At 39.7% G+C, this 15,987-nt stretch overlaps 1 protein-coding gene across 3 annotated transcripts in view; it reads left to right on the top strand.

The window, feature by feature from the left end:
* The window catches only part of arhgef12a (Rho guanine nucleotide exchange factor (GEF) 12a), a 64,433-nt gene extending 48,676 nt beyond the window's left edge, over window positions 1-15,757 (top strand). Inside the window, exons 23-40 of one of the 3 annotated variants that reach the window (XM_053646482.1) lie at window positions 432-467; window positions 602-735; window positions 912-1,058; window positions 1,152-1,237; window positions 1,333-1,458; window positions 4,469-4,583; window positions 5,350-5,450; window positions 5,896-5,973; window positions 7,395-7,470; window positions 7,622-7,789; window positions 7,890-7,977; window positions 8,123-8,200; window positions 8,338-8,417; window positions 8,517-8,684; window positions 10,097-10,258; window positions 10,527-10,765; window positions 10,881-10,947; window positions 14,869-15,757. In XM_053646482.1, the coding sequence (XP_053502457.1) occupies window positions 432-467; window positions 602-735; window positions 912-1,058; window positions 1,152-1,237; window positions 1,333-1,458; window positions 4,469-4,583; window positions 5,350-5,450; window positions 5,896-5,973; window positions 7,395-7,470; window positions 7,622-7,789; window positions 7,890-7,977; window positions 8,123-8,200; window positions 8,338-8,417; window positions 8,517-8,684; window positions 10,097-10,258; window positions 10,527-10,765; window positions 10,881-10,947; window positions 14,869-14,972 (2,053 nt within the window). In that variant the 3' untranslated portion in view covers window positions 14,973-15,757. Of the gene's footprint in view, window positions 1-431; window positions 468-601; window positions 736-911; window positions 1,059-1,151; window positions 1,238-1,332; window positions 1,459-4,468; window positions 4,584-5,349; window positions 5,451-5,895; window positions 5,974-7,394; window positions 7,471-7,621; window positions 7,790-7,889; window positions 7,978-8,122; window positions 8,201-8,337; window positions 8,418-8,516; window positions 8,685-10,096; window positions 10,259-10,526; window positions 10,766-10,880; window positions 10,948-11,750; window positions 12,754-12,828; window positions 13,145-14,868 lie in introns of those variants that run through there. The other 2 variants (XM_053646484.1, XM_053646483.1) reach the window with 2 other exon arrangements.
* Window positions 15,758-15,987: the final 230 nt, after the last annotated feature.

Below are 15,987 nucleotides of genomic sequence, written 5' to 3' on the forward strand. Positions count from 1 at the left end.
GTTCGTTTAAACTCCTGTTGTTTTAAATCTCACATTGCCCTTACGTTTCACCTTTTGCCACGACCATATTTGTAGCCGTCTTATGAGTCTCGTGTTATTCTATGCCATCTTCCTTTTGGTGGATTATAGTGTAGCAGCGCTCCCACTGAGATTTTCATCAAAACATTTCTGACACTGCCAGAACTTTGGTCAGCTTCATTATGCTTTCCAAAGCCACTGATCTCAACTCATGATCAAAAGATCCTTTTACAATGTGTGATTTTTGTCTGTGACAGCAAACTAGGTGGAAAATCATACAGTGTAAAGTAATATGCAAAATTAGAATTGGGCAAATCAGATCTAAGTCTTCTGGATGTAACGGAGAGGAATAAGTAGGTGGTGGTGGTGTTGTTGCTGTTGTTATTATGGTTTTGGGGTTTTTTTTCTTCCAGATTTGTGGATGTGGGCACACCTAAACTGAGCAGAAGGTAATCCTGCTGCATGCCCGTTTCTATGTCAACATAAAATTTTTGACTTTTGTCCACTGCACTGTGCCTGCACTCCTGTTGTTCAAGACCTCTCTTTCATGTTCATCATCTTTCATTCTCTATTTATCTGTCAGGCTAGAGGAGACACTGAGTGAGGACGATGGTGTTTACTCTGACATGGACCCTCCAAACTGGCAGCAGCTTGTGAAAATGGAGGTTCTAGCTGAACTGACGCCCCAGGAGATCAAGAGACAGGAAGTTATTAATGGTAGGGCTGGTAACATTGCAGTATGTGAACTTACTGTAACACTGATTTAAGGAACATTTTGAAACGTACTGAGGACACACTGAATTTGTATTACATATGAAGAATTTTCTGGAAGACCACAAAAGTAACTTTTAGGTTGAGAAAATAATAAAGTCTACATTTTTTCATGGCCTCAGAGCTGTTCTACACGGAGCGTGCACACGTGCGCACGCTGAAAGTCCTGGACAATGTCTTCTACCAAAAGTTGACCCTTGACAGCATATTACCACCTGCCGACATCAAAAACATCTTCAGCAACCTGGAGGAGATCATCCAGCTCCATGGTACCAAACACACCTGCTATATGAGTACATTCATACATCCACCATACCTATTCTCACTCCTTTTTCCATGCAATCTTCTACACTTTCCTCCAGTGATGATTTCAGAGCAGATGGCAGCCATACGTAAAAGGAATGAAACGTCAGTGGTTGACAAAATTGGAGATGATTTGCTGTCTTGGGTAAGTGCAAGGTTTTTACAAGGAGTAGAAAGGAGTGTGACAAGGTTTCAGTGTGGAATCTGTCCTGTTAAACCCTGCTTGAATTCTTTATCCAGTTCAGTGGAGAAGAGGAGGAAAAGATGAAACATGCAGTAGGCACCTTCTGTAGCAACCAACCCTTTGCTCTGGAGCTCATCAAGAGCCGGCAAAAGAAGGACCAGCGCTTCCTAACCTTCATGCATGTAAGGGCGACACGCGCACACACACACACACACACACACACACACACACACACACACACACACACAGTTTACCATGATGGCACAGCATGTAGCTTTGCTGCCTCACAGATCCAGAGTGACATTAAGACTGGGTTTGATTTGCATCGAGAACAGGGCCGGTCAATCCATTAGGCGTCATAGGTAACCATCTAGGGCGTCAACACCGAATCCAATTAACAGTACCGAGCCACATTTAATGTTCCTCATGTTTTTTATTACCTCAGAAAAGTTTGTTTGGTCAAATTGGTTAGTTGGCGCCCCCTAGTGCTGATGTAAATAAGCAGCAGTGTGTCAAGGCTGTATTAAGTGCAGCATGACACTAATCATTTTATAAAATTAAAATGTACATCATACTTATCAGTCATCACTGTTGGTGTGACTGTGAAGTGTGTGCAAGTGTCAGTGATGATTTAGTTTTTTTTTTTGGTTTTTTTTTTTTTTTTTTTTTTTACAGCATTATGGACGATAATGATCATGGCATTATTTTTATGCTAATGCTGCTGACGTATTACCTGCTGGTGTTGTGGATGAATTTCGCCTAGGGCACCAAATGGGCTAGGACCGGCACTGATTGAGAACCAAGCTCACCAATGTTTGTTCTTGCTGTCGGGCTGTTTGTGATGGAAATGAAAAAGCAGGAACCTTTGCTTGACATTTGAATAAGGCCTTCTGGAAAACACCTTTTTTCTGTTAGCTTATTTGTTTTCAATCTGAACCTAGTGCAGCTCACTGACTCAGTTTTTTCTAAAAGTGTTTGTTTGTTTTGTTGAGATTGTTCTAGTGTAAAATATATAAATCTACATCACAGGAGTGAACATTTGGAAGGTTATGTGAATTGTTGATAATTTAAGCACTTTGAAGAGCTCATGTGGGAGATTCAGCCAGAAATTCTGGACAGTTTTACCCGTGGTGTATTATGTGCATCTTTTTTTTCCCCGAATGCCAGTTTTATCATTTGTCAAACAGACTAAACTGAAGAACAGGCACTCCGCTCCACTTCCCACTATACATTTAACAAACAAAAATAAATAAATAATTCTACCAATAAATTATTATTTTATTTTTTAAATCTAATATAGGGCTGCAACTAACAATTATTTTCATAATTGATTAAGCTGCCAATTATTATTTTTTAATTAAAAAAATTGGGGATAACAAACATACAATACCATTTTTGCATTTATTTAAAATAAAATCCATAAACTGTTACAAATATAAACTTCAGGGAAAAAAACTTCACATTAACACAAATTTTTGTCCAATTATATATATTAGTTTATATTATATATAAGTATTTATGCATTATTTTTTATGGATTCACAAAAAATCACTGATAATTAAACTATAGTCCCAAATTAATAATAAAATCTCACTTTCACTGCACCTCACCTTACGGTTTCTTTTACTCACTGCCTTTAGGCGTATTGTTTTACTTGTTTACTTTGACTGTACCATTTTAGTTAGACATTACAGATCTTACTTGTGCTTCCACTGTTTATCACCACATCTGCATCACGAGTGAGGAGAAACGTAGCCTGGTTACAAATAGACTTATTCACGGCATTTAATATAAAATGCTCTCCTCCCTTAGAGGACGCACGCTTTTTTCCCGCGGTCACTTGACGATTACACCTCTGCCTGATGGTGACTGAGGTCATGTAGAGCATAAACCGTAACGTTGACATAAACAGTAAACTGAAGAAAGTCATTGTCGTTGACTCTGGGTATCTGCTAAAGTTAGCAGCGTCACATTACGTACGTATGATGTCATGTGCCACTGACTGGGAAACAACTTATACTTCCGGTTAGTAAATAAAATGCTAACGTTCCATTTGAGACGATATTACCTTTCTAAAATTCACACACTAGAAGGTAGAGTATACACTGCATAGTGTAAGTGTATAGTACATCATTTGGGACACAACTTTAGTATGTACTCTGATGCATGCTTGCGGAACAGAAGGAACACAATGAGTAAATGAGTCCCGTGCTGCGCGCAGACCAAGTAATCGGAGATTCGTCGACAACGATTTTCATAATCGATTATTACAAATTTTATCGATTAGTTGTGGCAGCTCTAATCTATAGTATTTTCTCTTAAAAATGTAGCAAAAATGTCGACGCTTTGAATGCAGATAGATGTTCATCCCTTTTTGCAATCCAGTTGAAGTTTTTTTCAATCTTCAACTGTCCAGTTTGGGTGAGCCTGTGCTCACTGTAGCCTCAGATTCCTGTTCTTGCATGGACTCCAGTGTGGTCCTCTGCTGTTGTAACCGTTGCGCCTCAAAGTTTGACACGTTGTGCACTCTGAGATGCGTTTCTGCACATTAAGATTGTAAAGAGTGATTGAGTTACTGTAGCTTTTTTGTCAGCTCGAACCAGTCTGGCCATTCTCCTCTGATTTCTCTCATCAACAAAGTGTTTCCTCCAAAAGAACTTTCACTCACTGGATGTTTTTTGTTTTTTTGGCACCATTCTGTATAAACTCTAGAGACTGTTGTGTGTGGAAAAACCCAGGAGATCAGCAGTTTCTGAAATCTGGAACTAACAAACATTCCTTGGTCAGAGTCACTGAGATATCAAATAATTTTTCCATTCTGACATTAATGGTAATTTTGCTGTGAAGCATTAAGCTCTTGACCTGTCTGATTTTATACATTGCACTGCTGCCACATGATTGGATAATTGCATGAATATGCAGCTGTACAGACGTTACTATTCCTGTTCCTGGCCAGTGAATGTATTTCAAAACTTAAAAATATCACTAACTGCATCTGTTATTCAGATTATATACAAATGTTTCATTTAGAGATCAGTTCTATCAGTCACTCACTGCAAGAGATATTTTCAAATGAGTCCTGATAGGAAGACAAAGTGTGTGCTTGTTTTTTGTGGCATAGTTTGGTATGTTTTTTGTCATTTACTAGCATTGTTTTCCTGAATTAGGAGTTAGAGTTTTCTCTGTGTGCAGGAGGCAGAGAGTAATCGGATGTGCCGGAGGCTGCAGCTGAAGGACATCATCCCTGCCGAGATGCAAAGACTCACCAAGTACCCATTACTGCTGGAGAACATCGCCAAGTACTCCGGTACCACAGCATTAACATGTATTTGTATAGAAACACATATATATTCTTTACACTTGTATTATTGTACCACTCACAGAAATATTCATTCTTATGTAAATTACACAAATAACTGTACTTAGATTCTCCATGCACAACTGTATTTCTCTTGCAGACAGAGTGTATTTCTCTTCTCACTCGCACACATATGCAGTCCTTTTACACACATACATGCATGCATACAAACTAACTAATTTTAATGCAGCTTCATACCCCTCTGTGTATAGTGCTATCTCTCTGTGTATGGTGTGATGCATTTAGAGCAGTGTGAGTGATTGCTCTGTCCTTCTTCTGGCCTCCTCCTCTGTTTTGACCGCCAGCAGTGGGAAGGGCTGCCAGAGGACTCACCCGCCCCAGACACACTCAGCCATTTCCAGTGCAGCTCTCAGTAATGAGGTTTATTCGGTGCTGGCACTGGCTCTTAGCCAGGCAATTCTGAATTACAAATGGGCTGGGGTTTTTTTTATTATTATTAATTCAGAATTTACTTAAAGAAGCTGTTATGGAGCATTTAAATTGGCCCGCTCGCTTTCCTGAAAGTGCCATAATGGACGTAATGTAAAATGTGCAATTAAGAGATACTAATGTATCTAAGCCTGGGAATTAACTCTGTTTAGGCAATTTGCTCATGCATTAGGGAAAAATGAGCCACTTGGCAGGCCTGGTTGTTCTTTAAAAAAAAAAAAAAAACCTGTTTCTCCTGTGTGTTCCTCTATCCGTCTGTGTCCAGGGGATGCAGAGGAGAAAGATAAGGTGAGGAAAGCGGCTGATTGCTGTCGCAAGATCCTCAACCACGTTAACCAAGCAGTGAAGGAGTCAGAAAATAAACAGGTAATCACTTTGACCTGATTGAGTTGCCAATCCTAACTTTCTTCACCGAACCTCTGCAAGCACATCACTAGGTTAACCCTGAAATGTTGCTCAGATAGTAGACAATATCTCTCACTTTGGGCCTCTACTCTTGCTTCAGCAACCACTTTTTGGATTTTTCTGACTGTTCCCAATAGACAAACCTATCAAATTATTCTATCAATCGCATTTTTATGAGACAAAGTTGCTCAAAGTTAGAGGAGGAAAGTTAACTGAGCCATTTCAGACATTCCTGTATATTAAATCGTAAGATCGTACTATACAGTGTATTATTTCTTGTTTGTTGGCCTTGTCTTTAATCCCCCTTTCCATGTTTAACCATATCATGCGTGGTTTTGTATTTAAGTTTGTTGGATCTATTATGTCTCACTGGTGAAATGTTTTTGTGGTGCTATAAATTATTCAGCATCTGGAAGACTACCAGAGACGCCTGGACCTCTCCTCTTTGAAGCAGAGTGAGAATCCGCTCATTTCCGAGTTTAAGGTCAGTCATGTTAAACTGAGTTTGCTTGAAGTCCACAATATGAACCTGATATTTAATCCACACCTGCCAACCTTCATGCGTTTTGCATAGGAGCTTCACATTTTAAGATCAGAGTATGCTGGTACAAGTTGCATGCAAAAACATGGCAAAAGTGAGGTCTTCTTTTGCCAATAAAAATGGGAGATGACTGAAATGACGTATGAATCTGGAATAATTGGCAATACAGTGAGTGTGAATTCTGTGATATTAACAGACACTCCTGGAAGCCAGATTTCCCCCTGATGGCCTGTAAACTTAGAAGAAAAGCGTTCAACCTATCTTCTGGAGATCACAAGTTTGAATCGCAGCAATGCCACAAAAGCCTGTAGACAGGAAACAGGGGAACAAAATTAGCCATGCTCGCTGTGTGGGAGTTTTTGCGCTGATCATCTGTGAGCTCATTCATGTGGAAGAGGGTGGCTTGCGCTTTCCTCTAAACATGATGCAGCATGAGTAGCAGTTTGAAAAGTCATGGTTGGCTGGCTTCACTTAAAGGCTAATACATGCATGTGTTCACCCTTCACCCTCCTCATTTGGTAGCTGCCATAGGAAAGCGGGGAATTGGCCAAAGCTAAATTAGGGAGAAAATGGGGGAAATCAGTAAAAACAGTGAACTATATTTATTAAGGATGAACCAAATTCTTGGCCACTGAAAGTTTCAGATGAAAAGGGTCAAAAAATGGCAATTTCAGGTTTGATCAATGATGGCAATTTGATCAAAATAGAACATTTTGAACAGCAGCAGATCAACAGTGAAAAATGTCAGCCATTTATGAAACTACAAATTTTTCCTTTCCTGGGTTGGCAGGACTGTTAATCATGTGAAAAGTGCAAACATTGGAATGAAGTTTTGCTAATTTTAGACCACATTTTTATATATATATATATATATATATATATATATATATATATATATATATATATATATATATATAAATATATAAAAATATATAAAATATAGGGCACATGGTGGCTTAGTGATTAGCATGTTCACCTCACACCGCCAGGGTTTAAGGTTCTATTCCCGCCGCTGCCCTGTGTGTGTGTGGAGTTTGCATGTTCTCCCCGTGCTGCAGAGGTTACCTCCGGGTACTCTGCTCTCCTCCCCAGTCCAAAGACATGCATGGTAGGCTGATTGGCGTGTCTAAAGTGTCCGTAGTGTATGAATGGGTGTGTGAATGTATATGTGATTGTACCCTGTGATGGATTGGCACCCTGTCCAGGGTGTACCCCGCCTTGTGTCCCATGCACCCTGGGATAGGCTCCAGGTTCCCCATGACACTGAAAGATAATCTGTACAGAAAATGGATGGATATGGATGTGTGTGTGTGTGTGTGTGTGTGTGTGTATATAATATAACAACAAAATTTTCATCTTTTCAGAATCTAGATCTCACCAAGAGGAAGTTGATTCATGAAGGACCACTGACCTGGAAACTGAATAAAGACAAGACAGTTGGTATGGCACCAAGAGAGATTAGTATTATTGCAATCTATTTCTAATGATGTTAGTTTATGATACATGTATATTTAAGATATACAGTAGGTACTATTTGGTGACATAGTGTGGGCATGTGTGTGTGTGTGTTTTTTTTTTTTTTTTTTAACAGAGTTATACACACTGCTTCTTGAGGACATCCTGGTGCTATTGCAGAAGCAAGACGAGAGACTCGTTCTGAAATGCCATAGTAAGAACCGTGCTGGCTCGGCCGACACGCAGCACATCTTCAGCCCTGTCATCAAACTCAATACTGTACTGGTGCGCTCAGTGGCCACAGGTGAGGTCTTTTATACACACACCCACACACACACACACACACACACACACACCCCAATGTGAGGAATGGTGCTAATTTTACACTGTCCTTCCAAAAACAGACAACAGGTCCTTCTTTGTGCTCTCCATGTCGGATAACGGAGCTCAGATCTATGAACTGATGGCCCAAACAGTGTCTGAACAGAGAATGTAAGTGCTGAGACTGCCATTTGTCCACTTCGGATTTTTTTTTTCTTTCACCACTTTTTATTTTCTATCTCATCTTTTCTCCATCTCTCTCTTTCCCCAACAGCACCTCCTAATTTCATTCTCTCATTTATTTTTTCTCCCTTAGATGGCAGAGGCATATCATTCAGCGAGCAGAGGCAATGAAGTCCAGGCCACACAGTGTCATTCCCTTGCCTCAGTCTGGGTAAGTGCCCATTTTTTCTCCTCTCCTCACCACTCTATTCACTGCAAGCTTCCAAGCCAAAGTATGCAGCAACTCACACTTTTCACTATTCACTCCAAATGAAAAGTCACATTCAAACTGTTTTTAACTTTTCTTAGAGGGGAGAGAAGTGGAGTCGGAGTTGGAAAACCTGCCAAAGCTCCAGAGCATGAGTGTTCTAGCAATGCTCAGGCCTCAGGTAACTCTAGCTTTTTTTTCGTCATTTTGTTTATGTCAGTGATCCTGGCCTCTATTATCCCCAGTCACCATGTGTGTGGTCTGGACATTGTGTTTTCAGGTAAAACCCATGATGCAGCATCTGATCGTGCCGCCAACAATGAGGAGCAGGAGCAAATTCAGGCACATGGCCATGATGAAAGCTCTTATCCAGAGCCGGAGCTGTTGGCTGTCTGTGACACAGACTTTCCATCCTCTTCCTGCAGAGCCGACGAAGCTCTGAAAACATGTGAGTAACTGTCGTATATATTGGAGAAAGACTAGAGACTACAATTCCCATCAGCCACTGCACCTAGTCACATCTTTTGTTTCACCTGATTCACGGTTTTGACTCATTAGCACTTGTGTGTGTGTGTGTGTGTGTGTGTGTGTGTGTGTGTGTGTGTGTAGTCACATTCTTCACTGCACTGGTTGTTTTGCGTTGTTTGGTCTGTCTATTTGTATCATGTTGTGCTCGCTCTTGTTTCATGTTTCTGGTCTCATTATCTTTGTACCTTGCCATGTGTTCTAGAGTTCTCGTTTTATGTTTTGTTTTGTACATTATTAAACGTTCCACTTTAGCTCTGCATTTGTATCTGTCTCCACCTACAAACCTGACAGTAACATGCGCAGACACTCTTCACCAATCCAACCTGCTCCTTCAGAACGTCAGCAAGCCCACCACTCTCACAGAAAATTTTACCAGTCCTGCCTGCCCCCACAGAACTTTTGACCAATCCCAGCTGCTCCTTCTGAAGGTTTGATCAATCTCACCCACTTCCAGAGAAAGTTTGACCAATTCCACCCATTCCCACAGAAAGTTTGACCAGTCTCACCCACTCCTGCAGATAGTTTGACCAATCCAACCTGTTCCTACAGAAGGTTTCACCAATCCATCCTACTCCCACAGAAAGTTTCACCAATCCTGCCTGCCCTCTGCAGAAATTTTGACCAATCCCACCTGCTCCTTCAGACGTTTTGACCAATCCAACCCACTCCCGCAGAAAGTTTGACCAATCCCACCTGCTCCTTCAGAAGTGCTGACCAATCCTATCGACTCCCACAGAAACCTTGACCAATTCCACCCACTCCTGCAGAAAGTTTCACCAATCCAACCCACTCCTGAAGAAAGTTTCTTATTATTTTTTATTGCACCAGATTGAAATGTTTTAATTGGGTTTGTTTCCCAGAAGAAAAAAAACAATTGTTAATTTAAACCACATCAACTCTGGCCAGGATAAAGCACTTGCCGAAGTTGAATGAATGAATGTGCTAAATGCATCATGCAGCATTTTATGAATGTGATCCTTCTTTCTCCTGCAACCTCATCTTACCTCACACATGAAAGTAAACACTACCTTTTCCCACAGCTTTTTTTTTGTGGTCCCATGGGTCCCAATACACATACAAACTACGAAATAGGAAACTGTATAATTTAAGTGATATTGTCATTTAGCTTGTCATATCTGCCAGTTATCCTAGACACAGCAAAATGCTGTTAAATTTTTGATCTAAGGATCCAGGACAAAGCCCCAGACTTGGGGCCAGTATGCTTGAACATGGAATAGTCATTTTCAGCAACTAAGCTTGAGAGTGTGTGTGTGTGTGTGTGTGTGTGTGTGTGTGTGTGTGTGTGTTTTGTGCTTTTCTCTGCTTTCTCAGTGGCAGCTTTAAAGCAGGTGCTGGTAACTCAGCTGATGGCCCAGAACGACGGGGAGAGGATGGGCCGGCGTCTTCTCAGGACAACGTCTTTGCGCACATCATGCAGGACTCAGGACGCCTCCTCAGGGGACACAGGTTTTTATGAAGGCACTGAGGACTATGGTGAGTGAGTTACCTCTTACATCTGTTTAGAAATGGTGTAGGGGAAAAACAAGACCACAGTGTAGCTAAATATATAGGAGGTTGCTTAATAATTCTATGAATAAAACAACTGGAATAAGTTTAATTATAGTCTCTGAACTGAGGTCTATCTGTGTGTGCTTGTTATTTGTACATGTCTGTGATGGGATTTGGTCATTCCAATCACTTGATATGTAAAGTTGCAACATGTACTGGATGTCCAGTTGTGGTTGTGTTGATTTACTTTTAGGCTTGTCCGTACGTGTGATTGAAGCAGGCTACCTGGTGCTGGAGGGCTCTGGTGGCTCTGAGGGCAGTACTGATAACGTACAGTACAAGAGGAAGGAGTTGGGTCTTTCCCGTGGCTGCGCTGCTGACTCGGGTATCAGCCTCAGGTTTTCATCATCCTCAGCAGAGAGCTTATGCGGCATCAGCAGACAGGTTCTCACATACCTGCGCTCTCTGCAAGCCAACCTCAATCACCTCAAGGTCTATCCACACACACACACATGCCTGTAGCTTTGTCTCTTGAGGACGCAGTTAATGAAAATACTATTATGTTGGATGTTGTTTAGAGTGTTGACCCTGATCAATGTGTTTTCAGGAGCTAGAGAGCAGATATTATCTGTTGAGGCAAAAACAAGAATCAGCAGACACTGGGGGAAACAAAGGTACAGTATAACAACAACAAAATAATTTGTTATATTTTAAATTGTATAATAGTTTTATTTACATTGTACCAACACAATCCTTAAGTCTGGAGCCACTACTGATTATTGTTTTCATTTCATCAGTTTAGTCCAATTTGGTCCAAAAGAATGAATTAACTTAAATCACCAATAATAACATAATGCTATAAAAGACTTTTAATTACATACAAGGATTACATGAATTACATAATTTTTTTAAACTGTGGTATTTTGAATAATAGATATTTGTTGCGTTGTTGTCAATTGATGTCAATTTGTGCAGTGGGATTTTGGACACTAGAGCACCTGGACATTCCAGCACATAAACACACAGAGGCCAAAAATAATACAATCACAGAGTTGCAAAAAATATTTATTAAAACCTTTGGAATTATCAGGTTGTCTGCATTAATTACTGAACACATTTTCACTACTTGTCAGTACTGAAAAGACCATTTAAAGTTTCACAGTCTAGGTTTAAAAAAAAAAAAAGAAAAAAAAAAGGCTTGTGTACCTCAGGGCTAACAACATCTTCAAAAATCAGTGTCAGGTGCTCCAGTTAAGGAGATGAGTTCAAAAGAAGTTTCAGAGGATCTTAAAAGAAGTATTAGAGAGATACGTGAAGCATGAAAAGGTTTGCATGCTTTTTTCCGTGTCCATATGGGTTTCCTCTGGGTTCTCCAGTTTCCTCCAGAGTCCCAAAAACATGCTAGTAGGTGGACTGGCTACATGTGAATGAGTGTGTTAATGTGTGTGTGTGTGTGTGTGTGTGTGTGTGTGCATAGAGCCATGCGATGGAAGTCTTGTCCAGGGTGTGCTCCTGCCTTACACACAGTGATGGGCTTTGGACCCACTGCAACCCTGACCAGGATAAAGTGCTTACTGAAGACGTATGAATGAATGAAAGAATGATTGTACATCAATCCACAATAAGACAAATTGTCTACAAATGGAGGACCTTCAGTTCTGTTGGTACTCTCCCTAGGAATGATCACACCATGACAAACAATGTTAATTAGAGGTAGAAAAATAACTGAAGGGGGATAGCAAAAGACCTAAAGAAGTTTCTAGAACTTGATGAAGGCTCTGTTCATGTGTCCACTGTAAGAAAAACTAAAATGGTATTAATAGAACGCCACCATGAGGAAACAAACATCTCTGCAAATTACAAATTTGCAAAAACCACTTGGTTGTTTCCCAACACTTCCTGGGCAATGTCCTGTGGACAGATGAGACAAAAGTTGAACTTCTTGGCATAACTGCAAAACACCATGCTTGGAGTTAAAAAAGGCACTGCGAACTAGCACTAAGAGCTTGCAGTCATTGACAGAATAATGAATTCAATGTCAGGTTAGCGGTGTATCGCTTTCAACTTAATAGAAGGTGGATGATGCAACACGACAATAACAGAAATGACGCGAGTAAATAAACATGATTGATTGAACAGTAGAAAAATTGTTTTTGGCGTAGCCATGTCAAGATTTGGGACCTTAATTCTTAAACTGAGATGGCATGAGCTCATGAAGGCTGTTTATGAAAAAATGTTGGAATTCTTTCTCTCTCTGCTTGTGCATGTCTTAGCTGAAGCTACTTGAAACTGCAAGGTGGAGGTTTACCGCTGCTAAAGGAGGCAACCAGTTATTAGATACCAGGGTTAATTTCCTTTTGCCTGCCTGGGCTGTGAATTATTAATCAATGCGTTCAATAAAGACAGGAAGAGTACAAATGTTTGTGGGTTAATAATTTAGGCTGCATAGGTTTTGATATTATTGTGAGATGAATAAAGAATTAATGCAGAAATCCAGGTAATTCCATAGGGTTGTACATTCATGTTTATGATTGTCCCTACTTCTCATCGTCTAGATAAGAAATAGCTTGGTGGAGTTTTCCTGACTCGAGTTAACCTGGGGGCACTTCACTACACTCCGCAACGTCTTTTGCAGAGAGAGAGAGTGATGAAGAGCAAAACAGAGCAGCGTTTCGACAAAGTGTGTGCCCTCCATTAAAGTCAGTTAGGGAAGATGGACGGTCCTGTCTACATCTAGCTTGTTCCTTCAGCACTGCTTCAGTCCAGCCAGAATGGACTGTCTGGTCCGGTCCATGACCCTAGCTATACCAACATGAATGATGAACAAATGTGTACTTTATATATATATATATATATATAAACCATTCAACATTTTTAAGTAATGATGTAACATTTTAATCATATATATATATATATATATATATATATATATATATATATATATATATATATATATATATATATATATATAATTTATATTTATTTCCTTCTATGTTTTTTTTCTTTTCTTATTTTATTTGTACTTCAGCAGGCGACTTGTGTGAGCAGTTGCTATGTACACTCACCATCCACTTTATTAGGAATACTTGTACGCTTGCACATTCATGCATTTATCCAATCAGCCAATCATGTGGCACCAGCACAATGTAAAAAAATATATAAAATAATGAGCTTCAGTTAAATGTTCACATCAAACATCAGAATGAAGAAAAGGTGTGATCTCTGTGGCATGGATGTTGGTACCAGAATGGCTGGTTTGAGTATTTCATAAATTGCTGATCCTCTGGGAATTTCACACAGCAGTCTCTAGAGTTTGCATAGAATTGTGCGAAAAACATCCTGTGTGCGGAGGGTCTGCAGGCGAAAACATCTTCATGAGAGAGATCAGAGGAGAATGACCAGACTGGTTTGAGCTGACAGGAAGTCTACTACTCGTATAAGTACTCTTTACAACTGTGGTAATTGTGACTGGAAAGCATCTCAGAATGCACAAGACATCAAATCTTGAGGTGGATGGGCTACAACAGCAGAAGACCACATCAGGTTTCACCCCTGTCAGCCAAGAACAAGAATCTGAGGTTATCATGGGTACAGACTCACCCAAATTGGACAGCTGAAGACCAGAAATAGGTGATTTTTCTTCTAATCTACCCACAGAGATCACACTTTTTCTTCATTCTGACGTTTGATGTGAGCATGAACTGAAGTGTTTGCCCTGTATCTGCATGATTTATTTATTTTTTGCATTGTGCTGCTGCCACATGATTGGCTGATTAGATAACTGCATAAATATGCAGATGTACAGGTGTTTCTAATAAAGTGGACAGTGAGTGTATATCAGAAGATCCTCTCTGAGAGGCCTCTACGCACATCTTGTATAAAAGTGCACTAGATTGTTTCCTCCTCTTCTGTTTCAAGAGGTTAAAGAGCTCTAGCTGAGACAAGGAGAGCATGAACAGTCCTAATAACTGCCTGCAAATGCAGAATATATAACCATTGAGGTGGCTAATGATGCAAAACATGGAAATAAAGATGCAGTGACTGAGTGCTTTGTGGTTGTTGTTTTTTTTTGTTTGTTTTTTTTCCCATTCAGCTGTTTGTTTATGATAATGTTGCAGGAGCAGCATTTTTATGCCATGTTGTGTCTGATTGAGTAGGATATTGCTCCTGTTGTCATCAAAAGCACAAAATACATGTCAAGCACAGGGAAAACTGATGTGTAAAGGTGTGTTTTTGCAGGAAAATAATCTATGCTGGGGTAGTGTGATGAGAGCTGACACGAAGCAGAGTTTCTCTTACCACCCTGAATCTGATTATTTTCCAATAACAGCACATCCTGTAGTGTCTTATTCCACAGCAATTTTCCAACAATTATGTTTTCATTTATTAAAGAAGACCATATTACACTTTTAAATATTTATAGTTGTATTAAATGTTGTGGAACTTCTGTGAGACAAGTTAGTTCCTGTTATCACTTACATTATAGCAGCTGTAAACAACTGTACCCTCACCAGCTTCTCTTCTCTTCTCTTCTCTTCTCTTCTCTCTCTCTCTCTCTCTCTCTCTCTCTCTCTCTCTCTCTCTCTCTGATGCAGCTGACATTTTTACAGAGAAAATGGAAAGACTTTCTCATGGTGGAAAACATGATAAAAGATGCGAGTCTCATTATATAACAAACATCTCATTACAGAAAGCTTAACCATATCAACATTTATACATATTTGTTAAATAACAACACATTGAGAATCTGTTTGTTATTAACCTTAGATGCAGTGTGGAGTATGGAGCGTCCACCATACAGGTCCCTGTGAATGAGCTGTTACTATAGAAACAATAATGTGTTAAAACATCTTCAGCTTTAGACCACAGCGCTGTTGAATTCTTAAAACTGTCCAGTCATTTAAAAGCCGTTTAATGTGATTCATTTTCTAGAACAGCCTGACTTTGACAATAGGGCAGGCTGTAATTCAATTGACAGGTTTATATTAAAGAGCTTGATTTAACGTGTTATTGTTTCTATAGTAACAACTTCACGGAGACTCGTATGGTGTGCATACCACATAATCTGTCTAATTATAAACATGAATTAACAAAGAAAAATGTATAATCGCTGATGTGGTTTTTCATGACGTTTATTTTTTTTAATTATTATTATTATTGACAATGTTATTAATGTCAATTTCATATCAAGCTGAGATGTTCTTCATTTCAACAGAGAAAAGAGAGAGAGAGGCTGGTGAGGGAACAACCTATATGTTTATAACTGCTATAATGTAACTGAACTGGAAGGAACTCCTCTCGTGGACATACCACAACGTAATTGAATGTAACTATAAACACAGTGGGCTACATCACACTACTGTGTGTCAAATATTTACTCATAACAGTTATTGGCTGTTGCGGTCAAAACAAATAAACAGTTCACCATTTGTGTGTTCATGCCTTTAATTTCCTTGATGGCACATTCACAATAACACTTCTCTGTTTCGATACTGTATGTTCTGTGTTTCTTCAATAGGGGGCAGCAGGGGCCTGCTTTCTCTTTGGAGATTACTAGTACAAATTACACCACACAGTCAGTTATTTTGCTTTAGTGTATTAGCTATTTCCTCCTCTGTTGTACTTACTGTTTTTACAGGAGCAGACCATCGCCTCTGGTCACAGCACTTCTCTTTTAAGACTAAGCTTGAAGTGTCAATCAGTTTTGAAGATGA

Source organism: Ictalurus furcatus, chromosome 17 (genome assembly GCF_023375685.1).
Source record: "Ictalurus furcatus strain D&B chromosome 17, Billie_1.0, whole genome shotgun sequence".
Taxonomy (NCBI): Eukaryota; Metazoa; Chordata; class Actinopteri; order Siluriformes; family Ictaluridae; genus Ictalurus; species Ictalurus furcatus.